We start from the raw sequence: 16,816 nt of genomic DNA on the forward strand, positions 1-16,816 counted from the left end.
TAAACTAATAGTTCCACTCATTTGCCTAACTTGCGCAGTCTGAGATTTTCATGTAAGGCAACATCTGCCCTACTTCTCATAGTTTTTCCCAACATTGCATCATTGGCAAACAGCTGCACATTTCAGGTAAGCCAGTCCCAATCCCATTAATTTACAAGTTAAACAATAATGGTTCCAAAACAGATCGCCAGAGCACTCCTTTAGTGACCTACCTTCTTTTGGGATATCACTCATCCACACACAATCCTGATATCTATCTGATAGGTAATCAGTTATTAAACTCACAAACTCACTAGTCTGTTATCTAATCCTATCTGTTTCAATTTAGCTACCAGCTTGTTAAGTGGCAGTCTGTCAAAAGCCTTTGAAAAATCGAGGTATACTACTGTATATGTATCTCGTTTATCCAGTGAATTTGTCACCTTGTTGTAAGCAGATGCTAATGCATCACCCCCCCCAACAAACCCATGCTGCTGACCATCATAAAGAATACTGTCATTATCAATCCATTTGTTAATCTGGTCCTTACCAACTTCTCTAACACCTTAACAACAACTTCAGACACAGGTTGGCCTAGCAGCAGCAGCAGCAAGAATGAAGGAGGAGAAAAATAAACTTGTTCTATGGGTATGGAGTTGGACTGTGTAGGAATATTGGATGGCAGCTTCATGCATTTCAGTGGACTTGAAATGGGTGGGGGAAATTATTGAGGTTAGTTCTGATAAACATTTAATATGGAAATATTTATAGATGATGCATACAGTAGATACTAAGTGCTTGTGCAAGAGTGGTTGGAGCAAGTTGGCAAGAGATGAGTCATTAATCCAGTCTGACTGCTCTTTTTTATATTTTTATATTGCCTCAAATATTTTTAGAGAGCTCTGTGGGACAATGCCCCAGATGTGTGAGCAGTACTCGATGGATGGATGGATTTCTGATTTTATCTCTGAACAGCTATTAAAGTATAAGGATTCTTCTTTTGTTCAATGCCTTCAGTGAAAGAGGAATCCTAATTTTTTTTAGAGGTAATGTGTTTATGCCATGAGAGGCTTGATGTCAGCATTATCCCAAGGAGAGTAATCTTGTCTGGAGATTTGGGTGTTGTCAGACTTGGAGAATTTAGTTCTTTCTTTATGGAAAATAAGGCAGAATGGTGTTTTGAAGGCATTGAAGTAGACAAGGTTATCTGAGCTCCATTGAAGAATGGTTTGGAGATTGAAATTTCTAGTGCATCTCAAGAAGCAATGGTCACTGTGTTTTACTGAAAATAAAGATGAGAAATATTTTAAAATAAATTTGCAAAGTGTTTTTCAGCAGTTATGAATATAAGTTTTGTAAACTTAATTAGATGAGCCTGTTTAGTACTAAATTTTGAAGATCGATCGCCAGTTAATCTCCGTTAGCCAACGTTAATGGCTGGTTGAAGACTATCGGTGATCCAAAGGCATTTTTGAAGAAAAGTATGACAGATAACACTGTTATACTATTCAAAATAAACTGAATTATTATTTCAATTAATTATTTAAGATTTAATTTATCGAGAAAGGCAACATATCACCAGCACTAACCGTCATACCTCTTCTTGAAAACGTATCCACTATCTCCACTCATCATCTCCAAAAGCAAACCATTCTAATCATGCACAGTTCTATGGGAGTAAAATCTAGCTCTCACCTTTGCATTCATTCTCAACTTCCATGGATGCCCTCTCATGTTACTTTATTATTATTATTATTACCCCAAGACCTCATGGAGTCAAAGACTCATCTGGGAGGTCCTTTTATCACACACACATCTCATCATACCGAGTTTTAAACATACTTAAATTTCTTGCAGACACTACACTCTCAGGCAAGGCATTCCAATCATTCACAACTCTGCACGAAAAAAACCTGCTTCTCACTCCCCTACTCACACTCTCTTTATACAGTTTCCAGGGATGACCTCTGGTTCTCCCACTGTTCTCTGTAGAACTTCTCCACCACTGATCTTATAACAACCCCATACCAACTTGTAGGGTCACTATCATATCTTCCCTCTTCCTCCTCTCCACCAGACTCTGCAAATTACATCTTCTCAGTCTTTCCTCATACTGAACATTCCAGAGGTATGAAACTACCTAAGTCAGTTGCCTTTGGACCCTTTCCAACATCTCTTCATCCTCCTGAAAACCCGGTGACCAAATGTGGGCACAATAGTCCATGTATGTGGTCTAATCAAAGCCTTATACAATGGAATAAGAATCTCCCTACTTCTACACGTCAGTGTCCTCCGCATCATTCCCAGAACAATTTGTGTTGTCTTCACAATTCTGGCGATGTGTCCCCTAAATTTTAGATCCTTATCCACTATTACCCTGAGATCTCTTATTTCCTTTGCCTCCAACAATACAGGGTGTTCGGGATAAATTTGACATATTTATAATTAATTATATTTTTCCGTAAGTTACATGTATTAACACACACTTCTCTTCATTTAAAAGTTTGGACCCTTCTTCATTCATATACAAGATGTCAGAAAGGATGGATAGCTGGAACCCACCTGAATCATGGAAGAGAATAACTTGTATCATGATGATTCGTGCCCGCCATCAAAATAAGGATATTACGACTGCTGCCCAATGCTCCCTGAATACAGTAAAAACAATCAGGCATGAACTAGAGACTTGCAATGGTGACTACGAGGATGTAGCAAGAAGAAAGATCCCTAGCAGACGATCTGATTGCGTTCGTACAGCAGAATTCCTCGCAAATCTGCAGGAACAGGTGTTGAAGAACCCTGGCATTGGAATTCGGGCTTTGTTCGTGGAGTTGCTAACTGTAGTCAAGCCCTGGATAACAAGGGTAGCCAATGGTAGGCCGTATGTATGGCAGCAGGATTCGGCCCCTTGCCACACCTCTGGGAAAAGTCAAAAATGGTTGTCTGAAAATTTCTACGACTTCACCAGTCCAAATGTTTGGCCTCCAAACTCCCCAGACCTTAACCCCATGGATTATTTTGTATGGGGCGCAGTTGAAAAAGACACCAATCGCACTTCCAGTAATACAAAAGCCCAGTTAATGGATAAAATTAAAACAGTTTTTGCGGCCCTTCCCAGGGAGACTGTAGCATCAGCTTGTTCGAGGTTTCCGAAGCAGAATTGAAGCTGTGATCGATGCTAATGGTGGTTATTTTGAGTAAATCTTGTTGATAGTATTGTAATTAACTCTGCCTGTAATGTTTTTTTGTCAATTCATTAAATTTAATAGATACAAAGAAGATTTTCTTTTTCCTTACGAAACTGTCAAATTTATCCCGAACACCCTGTATATTCTCACCAAGCATAAATTCTGCATCCCATCTTTGTTTTCCAAATTTTAAAACCTTACATTTTGCAACATTGAACTCACATCCCCATTTGCTTGCCCAATTACTCAATTTATTCAAGTCTTCTTGTAAGGCCACAACATCTTCACTACTCTTTATGGTTCGTCCCAACTTTGCATCATCTGCAAACAACTGAATATCTCCATCCAAATCTTCGTCAACATCATTAATATACAAGTTAAATAGTAATGGCCCTAAAACAAACCCCTGAGGCACTCCACTAATGACTTTCCTTTTCCTGGATATCGCACCCCCAAAACACAACTTGTTGATACCTATTGGATAGCCAGTCTCCAATCCAATGCACTAATCTAATATCCAACCCCATCTGCTCTAGTTTGACTGTCAACTTATCATGAGGTACTCTATTGAAAGCTTTTGCGAAATCCAAGTATATTACTGTGTATCCTTCTCCTCTGTCCAAGGAAGCAGTCACTTTATTGTAATAAGTAAATAGATTACTAAAACATGACCTTCCTTTAGCAAATCCATGCTGTCCATCAAAGATTATACCATTGTTGTCTACCCAACTCTGGATCCTAGTTCTCACAAGCTTCTCCAACAACTTGACCACAACACCTGACACACAGATAGGCCTATAGTTTGATGCTTGAGTTTGATCACCTCCTTTATGAAGTGGCACAATCTTGCCCTCCTTCCACTCCTTAGGAACGTGACCAAGTGCAAGACTCGTATTAAAAAAATATGTCAAGGCAGGTGTCAACTCTCTGGCACTTTCCTTCAGAATACACAGTGATATATCATCAAGTCCCACAGCCGTATTTTCATCTAGTTTACTCAACTCCCCAAACACCTCTTGCTCACTTACAGTCAGTCTCTCCTCCCCATCATCAACTGCTCTCAATCTCTCCATGAAGTCACATTCACAAGATTGAAAGAACTTTATGAACTGCTCATTAAGTATCTCCACCACACATTCTGCTACAGCTGTCTTTATACCATTTTCTCCAATCAATGTCATCCTTCCATAATCATTCTTTCTTTTGCTGGCTACGTATCGAAAGAACTCCCTAGGATTCTTTCTGGCTTCATTAGCTAACTGCTGTTCATACCTCTCTTTAGCTGCTCTCGCCAACCAAGTCATCCTCCTTGCTTGGTCTTTGTAGACCTCATGAAATTGGTTACTTCCACTTCTATTATGCTGCCTCCACAATGCCTTTTTTCTCTGTATCGCATGCTTAATCTCTTTATTCATCCATCTCACACCTACCTTATTTAACCTTCTCACCCTTGGAATACATTCAGACATTGCATCTGCTAGATAGTTTTTAAAAATTCCCCAAGCTGCATTGATCTCTTTTCCAGCTAACTCCTCATTCAATGCTACACCTGCAAGCTGTCTCCTGAGCTCTTCATAATCACCCCCCCCTTGTAGTTCCACATATACCCTTTTCTCACAGGCTGGCAACCACCCAGGTAAACACCTCATGGTCACTCTCACCAATTGGTGGATGATTTGACACCTCATTTATAATTACATCCACTGATGAGATGACCAAATCCAAGACCCTTAATCCTCGTGTGCCCTCTGTTACATACTGTCTGAGGTAGTTATCCCTCAAAAACTCAAGAAACTCATTTTCTTTAGTTCCAGTTGCTATCTCATCATTCCAGTCTATATTGCCATAATTAAAATCACCCATAATGATCACCCTTTTCTTATTTGCTTGGCTAATTTGACTATACATTTCACTATCACCACTGTCCACATTACCTGGTCTATAACAACATCCCACCAAAAGTATTTGATTCCATTCACCTCTATCTCACACCATACTGCCTCAAAACCACTGGCACTATTTCCGTCTTGCATCTCTACTTTGTATGGACATAACTCTTTTTCTATCATCAATAGCACTCCCCCTCCCCCTTCACTTATTCCGACAATCTTTGGGTGAACAGATGCAATTAGTGCAACCATTTCATCTGCCTTGTTTCTTATACTTCTAGCATTGGTATACAAACACAACAGCTCATTTCTGGATCTACAGCTAGTTCCACTGATACCAATCACTCGATGTGATCTCACTCCATGCTAGATTGGGGCCATTTCCCTTTCTGCTTCTTGATTTTAGAACCCTTTTGAACTCCAACTGTTTCCTCTTGATTCCTGGTCATCCCATTCCTTTCCTGCCTACACATGCTCTCACCTCCTCTTGGAGCATCCACCTTTCTCACGCTGTGTACCCCTGTCCACCCTGAGCCTCCCCATTTCCCTGCTCCTCTTCCACACCCATTCTCTCATTTTCTATATTCATACCACTCACTTCCCCATTCATATCCACTTCTTCAATCTCTCCTGTCTTACTCTCCTGCTCTTCCACATCACTCCCCTCTTGATCTGATTCATTCTCTCTATTCAATTTTCTACCTTCCAGCAGCAGTCTCTCCAAGCGACTCACACCATAACCACTCAAATGCAGTTCATCGCTCCCATACAGCTCACTTCGTCCCTCAAACTCATTCCACACATTAACAAACTGTACTCCCATCTCCTCACACATTTCAGCCAGCATATCATTCATAATCCTTGCTCTCTGCCTCATTTCACCACAGTCATAGGCAACACACTGACTACCCTTCCTGTCACACTATTCTCTTTTATTCTTCCAAGCAGCCTCCTCATATCCATTTTGACACGCTCTTTGTCCTCTCTCAACCCATTTGTACCAATTAATACTATTAACTCTTTTGCTTGCTCCCGCCTCATATCCAATGCCTCAATCACTCTACTCATTTTACTGCCTGGAAAACATACCTTGTGCATTCTATCTCTAGCACACCTTTAATAATGGAGTCGTCATACAACGCCACTTGCTCATCTTTTGTTAACTCTTTCATGCCATCATGATTTATTTTAATAGTTTTGACCTGAAATTTCTTAATTTCATTCCACATCCATTTCATTTCTTTCCTCATCCAATCCAATTCAACTTCCGAATCTCGTGGCACATTTTCTCTATCATTAAATCTTTCTAACTCTCGACCCCCTCTTCTCACTTTCACTCTCATTCATCCTTCTTTGTTTCCGTACTTTCGGTCCAACATGCATCCAACTTTCGCTATCATTCTTTCATTCGATTTTTTTCACTTTCGATTTCTGCATCACGCCATTTCTAGTTTTATTTGTTCTCTCAATTTTGTTTCTTTCCGCCACTCTCGCCTCACTTTCGTCCCTTTTAACATCCATTACGGTTTTCAAATTGCTCTTTTTTTTTTTCTAATATTACAGTATTTAAACAAAATATCAGGAACACATGAAAATCAGCAGTAATACATTTAAAAAATAATAATAATCCTTCTAATAAAAAAAACAAAATAACAGATAAAAATCACCACTTTCAACGGAGTGTTAAATCAACTTATATAGCATAAAAATAAAACCCAATGCATTTATATAAGGATATCTTGTGTAGCAAGATATCCTTATATAAATTCGTATATATCTAATTCATGTATCTTTAAATAAGCTACCAAAATGGAAGGGTGAATTATTAAGCACTTAATGTTTAAGTTCAGATATAAACTATAATCTTACCTCCTAATTTTGAAGTCTGGAAAATCAACAAAATTTTTTATCATGAGTGTAAAATTTTTGGTTTCAGAAAGCAATGGTCGTTGTGCTTTACTAAAAATAAAGACGAAAAATATTTTAAAATAAATTTGCAAAGTGTTTTTCAGCAGTTCTGCATATAGTTATATAAATTTAATTAATACTTTATATTTTATGCCAAACAATAACACTTTTTAATTATTTAATTAAAAAAGTGATTTAAAAACTTATTTAATAACAATTATACTGACTAACAATTTCTTATTTTTTTTTAATGTAATTGCCCTATCATACCATAGAATAAATTAAAGATACCAAGAAATTATATACTTGGTTTAATCCATTATCCATGTGTAAGAAAACAAAGTTTGCACCTGAAGTATTTTCAGGACTTGGGCAACTCTTATATAGAAGCTAATGACTTCACATCACTTGTTTTAGTATCCCATAATGCAAAGCACATATTCTTATGGATATGTATAGTGCTATGAATTATGGGAAGGGTCACTACCCAGACTGGTTTCACTGTATTAAGTGCGAAGTTACCTTTCCAAAAACATGATATCTCCTGGATCACCCAAAAATGAGCACCCCAAAGGATCAAAACTCAGCATTGTTCCCCTCAGTAACAGTATCACCTGTCACTGAGAACTCTTAGCATTTGGCTTTACTCAATGGCAGGCTCACCCCACCACCAAGCAGTTTCGACCTTTATTTAGGTCTCATCATCAGTGGGAGCCAGACCCAGAAGCAATACTAAGGTTGAATTAATGCCAAAGTCATATTTTCATATACGAGTAGCAAAAAGGTGTCACACCTTATTATTGAAATACTCTGGATTAGAGATAGTTGTTGGAAGTTTTTCTACTTGGTTATATTATAAATTAAAGCTACCAAGAAATTATATACTTGGTTTAATCCTTTATTATTATTATTATTACTACGGGCTACTCCAGTAGTCCATAGACTCATCGAGGGAGGCCCTAAACATCATGTTCACACAACTGTTCAACATTCTCACAGTATCTATTATACCTTGCCTTGAACTTGCTCACTGTCATAGCACCCACAACAGACTCTGGCAGCTTATTCCACTCATTTACCACTCTAAAAGTAAAGAACCCAGCTCTAACACCCCTGCTAACCACGCTCTTTCCCAGCTTCCATGGGTGTCCCCTAGTTCTCCCACCACCAGTCCTGATCTCAAAAATATCATCTGAATTAATCCTATAGAATCCTTTTAGCAATTTGAATGTCTCAATCATATCTCCCCTTTTCTGCCTATCAACTAGTTTCTGCAACCCACAAATCTTCAACCTGTTCTCATATGGTTCATTCCATAGACCTGCTATCATCTTAGTCACTCGCCTCTGGATCCTCTCCACCTCCTCCCCATCAAGAAGGAACTGAGGTGACCAAATCTGGGCACAGTAGTCGAGATGAGGTCTTATCAGGGCTCGGTACAGAGGTACAATAACTTGCTTTTCTCTGCTCGTCAAGGTATTTTTCAACAACCAAGTGAGTTGATGAGCTGATTTAGCTACTTTCGCAATGTGCCCCCTAAACTTCATCTCCCTATCCACCAACACTCCCAAGTCCCTGGCCTCATCAATCTCTTGGAGTACAGTTCCACCAATGTGGTATACTGCTGCTAATCTTTTCACTCCGAAATGCATAACCTTACATTTTGTCACATTAAATTGACATCCATTCTCCTTAGTCCAGAACTCCAATCTATCTAAGTCATCTTGCAAGACTTAGACATCTTCTGCGTTCACTATCGCCCTACCCAACTTTGCATCATCAGCGAACAAATGAACTGTCCCACTTAGACCCTTCCCTATATCGTTAATGAACAGATTAAACAGCAGTGGTCCAAGAACAGAACCCTGTGGCACACCACTAGTCACAAGCCGTCTTTTGGACTCTACTCCTGAATAAACTACTCTCTGATATCTCTCCATCAACCACCCTCCTATCTATCTCACCAATCCTATATCCATCCCCATATGTTGTAGTTTACGGATTAGAATTCCATGTGGTATCCTGTCAAACGCCTTTGCCAGGTCCAGCAGTATCACTGTAAACCCATTTCCCTTATCCAGTTCAGCCGTCACCTTGTTATAAAACTTGAGCAAGTTACTGAGGCATGATCTACCCTTCACAAAGCCATGCTGTCCTCTGTACAGTATCTCATTTTCATCAATCCATTCCTGTATTTTTCCCTTGACTACTTTCTCCAAGACCTTGACAATGACTCCTGATATGCTGATCGGTCGGTAATTTGCAACCATAGTCTTGGATCCTCCTTTATGCAGTGAAACTATTTTCCCCTCTTTCCACGCCTTCGGGACTAAGCCAGACCCGAGACTCAGATTAAACAAAATGGTCAAGGGCACTGATAATTCATTAGCCGCTTCATGCAAGACCCGTGGAGGTATACCATCCAATCCCACAGATGTATTCACATTAATGTTCTGTAATAGACTATTCACCTCCACTTCATTCATCATAATTCCCGTATAAACTAATGCAAGTTTATCCAAGTGTAAGCAAACAAGGTTTGCGCCTGAAGTATTTTCAGGCCTGGACAATTCATATATAGAAGCTAATCACTTCACATCACTTGCCTTAGTATAGTTCGCCCACCGATTTGAGGTCCCTCGACACTTCTGCGCATGTCAGAAAAAGGAGAATCCATTCCGATCAGTCTGTCTTCTGGGATGTAATAATAAACAAACTCAGTTTGTTTATTATTACAGGTCGGAAAATTTAGCTTTTCTTTTACGAACATTGCTGTTTTTAAAGTGTAACTATTTTGCTTGTATAACAGTTGGAAAAATGTACGTAGAGTGTTAATACGTGCAAATATTGCATTCTACATAAAACAATGTCACTTCACTTCATGATAAGTTTCCTTTTATTCGGGGACTTTTTAAAACAAAATCCAATTTCATGAAGTATTTTCCTTAAAGTTTCTCTTTTCCAAGGAAAATTAATTTTTTCTTTAAGCACAGGAATCAATTTCGGAACAGTTGGCACTCTTTTCTCGACCACGTAAAATTCGTGAATAGCTCTTCTTATAACGTCTACATCAAAATCATTCAAAGCTACGGTTTCGATGGTTTCTTTCTCTGGAGCTTTTTTTTTTAGGAGATTTAAATTTTGGCTTACCTTCACCTTTTGATTCCCTACAAATTCTTTTAACAGTCGATTCCGATACGCCCGCAATTGCACTTGCACGTTTTATGACTTGAGAAAAGGGAACAAGAAGACGGCCTTCTGACGATTCCTTTTCGCAGAATGTCAGCACATTATTCAATATTCTTTTGCAAGAGCTACTGAAACGTGTAACAATAGAACTTGTTGACTGTACTGGATCCATCATACAAATTAATAATAAAAAAATAATGCAAAAAAGAGAACAACAAAAATCAAGCTAGTACTAGTACAGCGACAGACAAGAAAGCACATGATTTCGCATGTTGGCGACCAATTCGTACGTCCTTCATTTCTTTCTCCCCTTCAGCATGAATTGACTATTCTTGGCATCAAGCCAAGAAGGGATCTAGAAATGGTGGACGAACTATATCCCATAATGCAAAGCACATATCCTTATGGGTATGTATAACCAACTATTAAAATTAAGCAGGAGGTGAGAAGATACAGAAACCATTGCTGATCAAAACCAAAAAGATGTTTATTGTATACCACTAATTCCCTCCCACAACAGAACTGTATCAGTTCTGTTGTGGGAGGTAAATAGAAGATATTAATTTTTTGGACAGTGAATATTTACAGTGCCTGTACATTTCTGTAAATGCTGTACACTATCATATTGGAAAAAGCCCCCCCCCCCCTTGATAAAGACACTTTGTAAGCACAGTAGTAACAAAGATGGCAGTTTGTCTTTTAGAGAAAGACAGAGATTGTGGATTTCATTGATACGTTTAGAATTTTTTTCAAAATCTTTGTCACATGTTCAGAAATGCCTTCAGTATAAGGAATAGGATTTTTGTATTCTTCTTCTCTTAGAGAATGCTGAGGAAATGTTTAATAGAAGTTTTGCTTAATAGTTTCCAATTCCTGATGAAGAGATACTTCAGCAGAACAAATTTTATGTGCTCTAGATACCAAGGATTTCATAATGCCTCATTTTTTGAGATGAATGCTGTGCAGACAAAATAGGAATCTAGCAACTGATAAATATCTTACTCCTGATGATTTTCTCTAGAATACATTTCATTTAATGATGGAGACTATTAACTTTATGTGGAAAGGAAAGGAGCTACAATTCAGTACCAATGCAAATAGAAAAAATGTCATCTAAAAATGTGATCAAAACCAAAAAGTTGTTTATTGTAATAAGTGGTATACCATACTGTTCTGTTGTGAGAGGGAAGGAGAAGATATTAATTTTTTGAACAGTGAATATACCCAGATAGCCAGAGAAAAAGTTTAGATAGGCTGAGAATTAAGATTTATTCAAAGCACTGAAGTTTTACTTAATCAGCATAACTTAAATTGTAATGACTACTTTTCTATTTGAAAAGTTTGGGAAATTGTTATCCTCAATTTTCTTAAATAATTTAAAAGGTTATATATTATTATTATTATTATTCTTAAACAAGACCTCATGGAGTCAAAGACTCATCTAGGATACACAAGGGTGGTCTGAAAAGTTCTCAGCCTCGACCATAGATGGCAACATTATTGACAAGAGATTTTTTTCTAAGTTGGTACATCTGTCATAAGCATCCATCTGAAATTGCAAGTCATTCTATCAAGCAATTTGTTTTATACAGCTGTCTGAAATCGTGCGGTTATAAAATTCTTTGTAAAAGAAGGTTTAATGCCAAATGAAATTCATTTGAAGTTCATAAAAGTTTATGGGCACTCTTCTCCTTCATTTTTGACAATTAAGAAACGGGCTGCCGAGTTTAAACGTTTGCTGTACCAGACTAATTAACATGGAAGACATAGGACTAATTCTTGATAAAGTTAACAAGATCAGTAATAACAGAGGACTTCAACTCAATCCTAGCAAGACAAAGATTATGGTTCTCAAAGGAAATACAAACAGAGAAGCTCTTGAGAAACAAGTGTATACCTTAATGGAGAAAGAATTGAGGAAGTCAGCAAGTTTGAGTAGCTGGGATCCATTATTAATGTGAAGAATTGCTGTTCAGAAGATGTCAGAAAAAGGTTAGGAATGGCTAAAACAACAGTCAGAAACCTGTCTAAAATCTGGAAGGATGGATCTATCTCCGTGGAAACAAAGTTGAGAATTTTGGATGCAGTTGTTTTTCCAACAGTGACTTATGGATGCGAGACTTGGAACCTAAAGAAGTCAGATAAGAAACAGATATCTGCTTTTGAGATGTGGTGTTACAGAATCAGCATAACTTAAATTGTAATGACTACCTTTCTATTTGAAAAGTTTGGGAAATTGTTATCCTCAATTTTCTTAAATAATTTAAAAGGTTATATATTATTATTATTATTATTATTATTCTTAAACAAGACCTCATGGAGTCAAAGACTCATCTAGGATACACAAGGGTGGTCTGAAAAGTTCTCAGCCTCGACCATAGATGGCAACATTATTGACAAGAGATTTTTTTCTAAGTTGGTACATCTGTCATAAGCATCCATCTGAAATTGCAAGTCATTCTATCAAGCAATTTGTTTTATACAGCTGTCTGAAATCGTGCGGTTATAAAATTCTTTGTAAAAGAAGGTTTAATGCCAAATGAAATTCATTTGAAGTTCATAAAAGTTTATGGGCACTCTTCTCCTTCATTTTTGACAATTAAGAAACGGGCTGCCGAGTTTAAACGTTTGCTGTACCAGACTAATTAACATGGAAGACATAGGACTAATTCTTGATAAAGTTAACAAGATCAGTAATAACAGAGGACTTCAACTCAATCCTAGCAAGACAAAGATTATGGTTCTCAAAGGAAATACAAACAGAGAAGCTCTTGAGAAACAAGTGTATACCTTAATGGAGAAAGAATTGAGGAAGTCAGCAAGTTTGAGTAGCTGGGATCCATTATTAATGTGAAGAATTGCTGTTCAGAAGATGTCAGAAAAAGGTTAGGAATGGCTAAAACAACAGTCAGAAACCTGTCTAAAATCTGGAAGGATGGATCTATCTCCGTGGAAACAAAGTTGAGAATTTTGGATGCAGTTGTTTTTCCAACAGTGACTTATGGATGCGAGACTTGGAACCTAAAGAAGTCAGATAAGAAACAGATATCTGCTTTTGAGATGTGGTGTTACAGAATCAGCATAACTTAAATTGTAATGACTACCTTTCTATTTGAAAAGTTTGGGAAATTGTTATCCTCAATTTTCTTAAATAATTTAAAAGGTTATATATTATTATTATTATTATTCTTAAACAAGACCTCATGGAGTCAAAGACTCATCTAGGATACACAAGGGTGGTCTGAAAAGTTCTCAGCCTCGACCATAGATGGCAACATTATTGACAAGAGATTTTTTTCTAAGTTGGTACATCTGTCATAAGCATCCATCTGAAATTGCAAGTCATTCTATCAAGCAATTTGTTTTATACAGCTGTCTGAAATCGTGCGGTTATAAAATTCTTTGTAAAAGAAGGTTTAATGCCAAATGAAATTCATTTGAAGTTCATAAAAGTTTATGGGCACTCTTCTCCTTCATTTTTGACAATTAAGAAACGGGCTGCCGAGTTTAAACGTTTGCTGTACCAGACTAATTAACATGGAAGACATAGGACTAATTCTTGATAAAGTTAACAAGATCAGTAATAACAGAGGACTTCAACTCAATCCTAGCAAGACAAAGATTATGGTTCTCAAAGGAAATACAAACAGAGAAGCTCTTGAGAAACAAGTGTATACCTTAATGGAGAAAGAATTGAGGAAGTCAGCAAGTTTGAGTAGCTGGGATCCATTATTAATGTGAAGAATTGCTGTTCAGAAGATGTCAGAAAAAGGTTAGGAATGGCTAAAACAACAGTCAGAAACCTGTCTAAAATCTGGAAGGATGGATCTATCTCCGTGGAAACAAAGTTGAGAATTTTGGATGCAGTTGTTTTTCCAACAGTGACTTATGGATGCGAGACTTGGAACCTAAAGAAGTCAGATAAGAAACAGATATCTGCTTTTGAGATGTGGTGTTACAGAATCAGCATAACTTAAATTGTAATGACTACCTTTCTATTTGAAAAGTTTGGGAAATTGTTATCCTCAATTTTCTTAAATAATTTAAAAGGTTATATATTATTATTATTATTATTATTAAACAAGACCTCATGGAGTCAAAGACTCATCTAGGATACACAAGGGTGGTCTGAAAAGTTCTCAGCCTCGACCATAGATGGCAACATTATTGACAAGAGATTTTTTTCTAAGTTGGTACATCTGTCATAAGCATCCATCTGAAATTGCAAGTCATTCTATCAAGCAATTTGTTTTATACAGCTGTCTGAAATCGTGCGGTTATAAAATTCTTTGTAAAAGAAGGTTTAATGCCAAATGAAATTCATTTGAAGTTCATAAAAGTTTATGGGCACTCTTCTCCTTCATTTTTGACAATTAAGAAACGGGCTGCCGAGTTTAAACGTTTGCTGTACCAGACTAATTAACATGGAAGACATAGGACTAATTCTTGATAAAGTTAACAAGATCAGTAATAACAGAGGACTTCAACTCAATCCTAGCAAGACAAAGATTATGGTTCTCAAAGGAAATACAAACAGAGAAGCTCTTGAGAAACAAGTGTATACCTTAATGGAGAAAGAATTGAGGAAGTCAGCAAGTTTGAGTAGCTGGGATCCATTATTAATGTGAAGAATTGCTGTTCAGAAGATGTCAGAAAAAGGTTAGGAATGGCTAAAACAACAGTCAGAAACCTGTCTAAAATCTGGAAGGATGGATCTATCTCCGTGGAAACAAAGTTGAGAATTTTGGATGCAGTTGTTTTTCCAACAGTGACTTATGGATGCGAGACTTGGAACCTAAAGAAGTCAGATAAGAAACAGATATCTGCTTTTGAGATGTGGTGTTACAGAATCAGCATAACTTAAATTGTAATGACTACCTTTCTATTTGAAAAGTTTGGGAAATTGTTATCCTCAATTTTCTTAAATAATTTAAAAGGTTATATATTATTATTATTATTATTATTATTCTTAAACAAGACCTCATGGAGTCAAAGACTCATCTAGGATACACAAGGGTGGTCTGAAAAGTTCTCAGCCTCGACCATAGATGGCAACATTATTGACAAGAGATTTTTTTCTAAGTTGGTACATCTGTCATAAGCATCCATCTGAAATTGCAAGTCATTCTATCAAGCAATTTGTTTTATACAGCTGTCTGAAATCGTGCGGTTATAAAATTCTTTGTAAAAGAAGGTTTAATGCCAAATGAAATTCATTTGAAGTTCATAAAAGTTTATGGGCACTCTTCTCCTTCATTTTTGACAATTAAGAAACGGGCTGCCGAGTTTAAACGTTTGCTGTACCAGACTAATTAACATGGAAGACATAGGACTAATTCTTGATAAAGTTAACAAGATCAGTAATAACAGAGGACTTCAACTCAATCCTAGCAAGACAAAGATTATGGTTCTCAAAGGAAATACAAACAGAGAAGCTCTTGAGAAACAAGTGTATACCTTAATGGAGAAAGAATTGAGGAAGTCAGCAAGTTTGAGTAGCTGGGATCCATTATTAATGTGAAGAATTGCTGTTCAGAAGATGTCAGAAAAAGGTTAGGAATGGCTAAAACAACAGTCAGAAACCTGTCTAAAATCTGGAAGGATGGATCTATCTCCGTGGAAACAAAGTTGAGAATTTTGGATGCAGTTGTTTTTCCAACAGTGACTTATGGATGCGAGACTTGGAACCTAAAGAAGTCAGATAAGAAACAGATATCTGCTTTTGAGATGTGGTGTTACAGAATCAGCATAACTTAAATTGTAATGACTACCTTTCTATTTGAAAAGTTTGGGAAATTGTTATCCTCAATTTTCTTAAATAATTTAAAAGGTTATATATTATTATTATTATTATTCTTAAACAAGACCTCATGGAGTCAAAGACTCATCTAGGATACACAAGGGTGGTCTGAAAAGTTCTCAGCCTCGACCATAGATGGCAACATTATTGACAAGAGATTTTTTTCTAAGTTGGTACATCTGTCATAAGCATCCATCTGAAATTGCAAGTCATTCTATCAAGCAATTTGTTTTATACAGCTGTCTGAAATCGTGCGGTTATAAAATTCTTTGTAAAAGAAGGTTTAATGCCAAATGAAATTCATTTGAAGTTCATAAAAGTTTATGGGCACTCTTCTCCTTCATTTTTGACAATTAAGAAACGGGCTGCCGAGTTTAAACGTTTGCTGTACCAGACTAATTAACATGGAAGACATAGGACTAATTCTTGATAAAGTTAACAAGATCAGTAATAACAGAGGACTTCAACTCAATCCTAGCAAGACAAAGATTATGGTTCTCAAAGGAAATACAAACAGAGAAGCTCTTGAGAAACAAGTGTATACCTTAATGGAGAAAGAATTGAGGAAGTCAGCAAGTTTGAGTAGCTGGGATCCATTATTAATGTGAAGAATTGCTGTTCAGAAGATGTCAGAAAAAGGTTAGGAATGGCTAAAACAACAGTCAGAAACCTGTCTAAAATCTGGAAGGATGGATCTATCTCCGTGGAAACAAAGTTGAGAATTTTGGATGCAGTTGTTTTTCCAACAGTGACTTATGGATGCGAGACTTGGAACCTAAAGAAGTCAGATAAGAAACAGATATCTGCTTTTGAGATGTGGTGTTACAGAATCAGCATAACTTAAATTGTAATGACTACCTTTC

The 16,816-nt window shown here is 37.1% G+C and overlaps 1 protein-coding gene across 5 annotated transcripts in view; it reads right to left on the reverse strand.

Annotated features, from left to right (window-relative positions):
- LOC150095730 (P2X purinoceptor 4-like) overlaps positions 1-16,816 on the reverse strand; it is a 173,643-nt gene that overhangs the window by 66,918 nt on the left and 89,909 nt on the right. For 4 of the 5 annotated variants that reach the window (XM_090410355.1, XM_090410353.1, XM_090410354.1 and 1 more), the window contains exon 6: positions 6,926-7,015. The exons of the other annotated variant lie outside the window; for it this stretch is intronic. In XM_090410355.1, the coding sequence (XP_090266481.1) occupies positions 6,926-7,015 (90 nt within the window). The remainder of the gene's footprint in view (positions 1-6,925; positions 7,016-16,816) is intronic. 5 annotated transcript variants of the gene reach the window in all.

Source organism: Typopeltis vanoorti, chromosome 20 (genome assembly GCF_054136105.1).
Source record: "Typopeltis vanoorti isolate ZY-2024b chromosome 20, IOZ_Tvanoo_1.0, whole genome shotgun sequence".
Classification (NCBI taxonomy): Eukaryota; Metazoa; Arthropoda; class Arachnida; order Uropygi; family Thelyphonidae; genus Typopeltis; species Typopeltis vanoorti.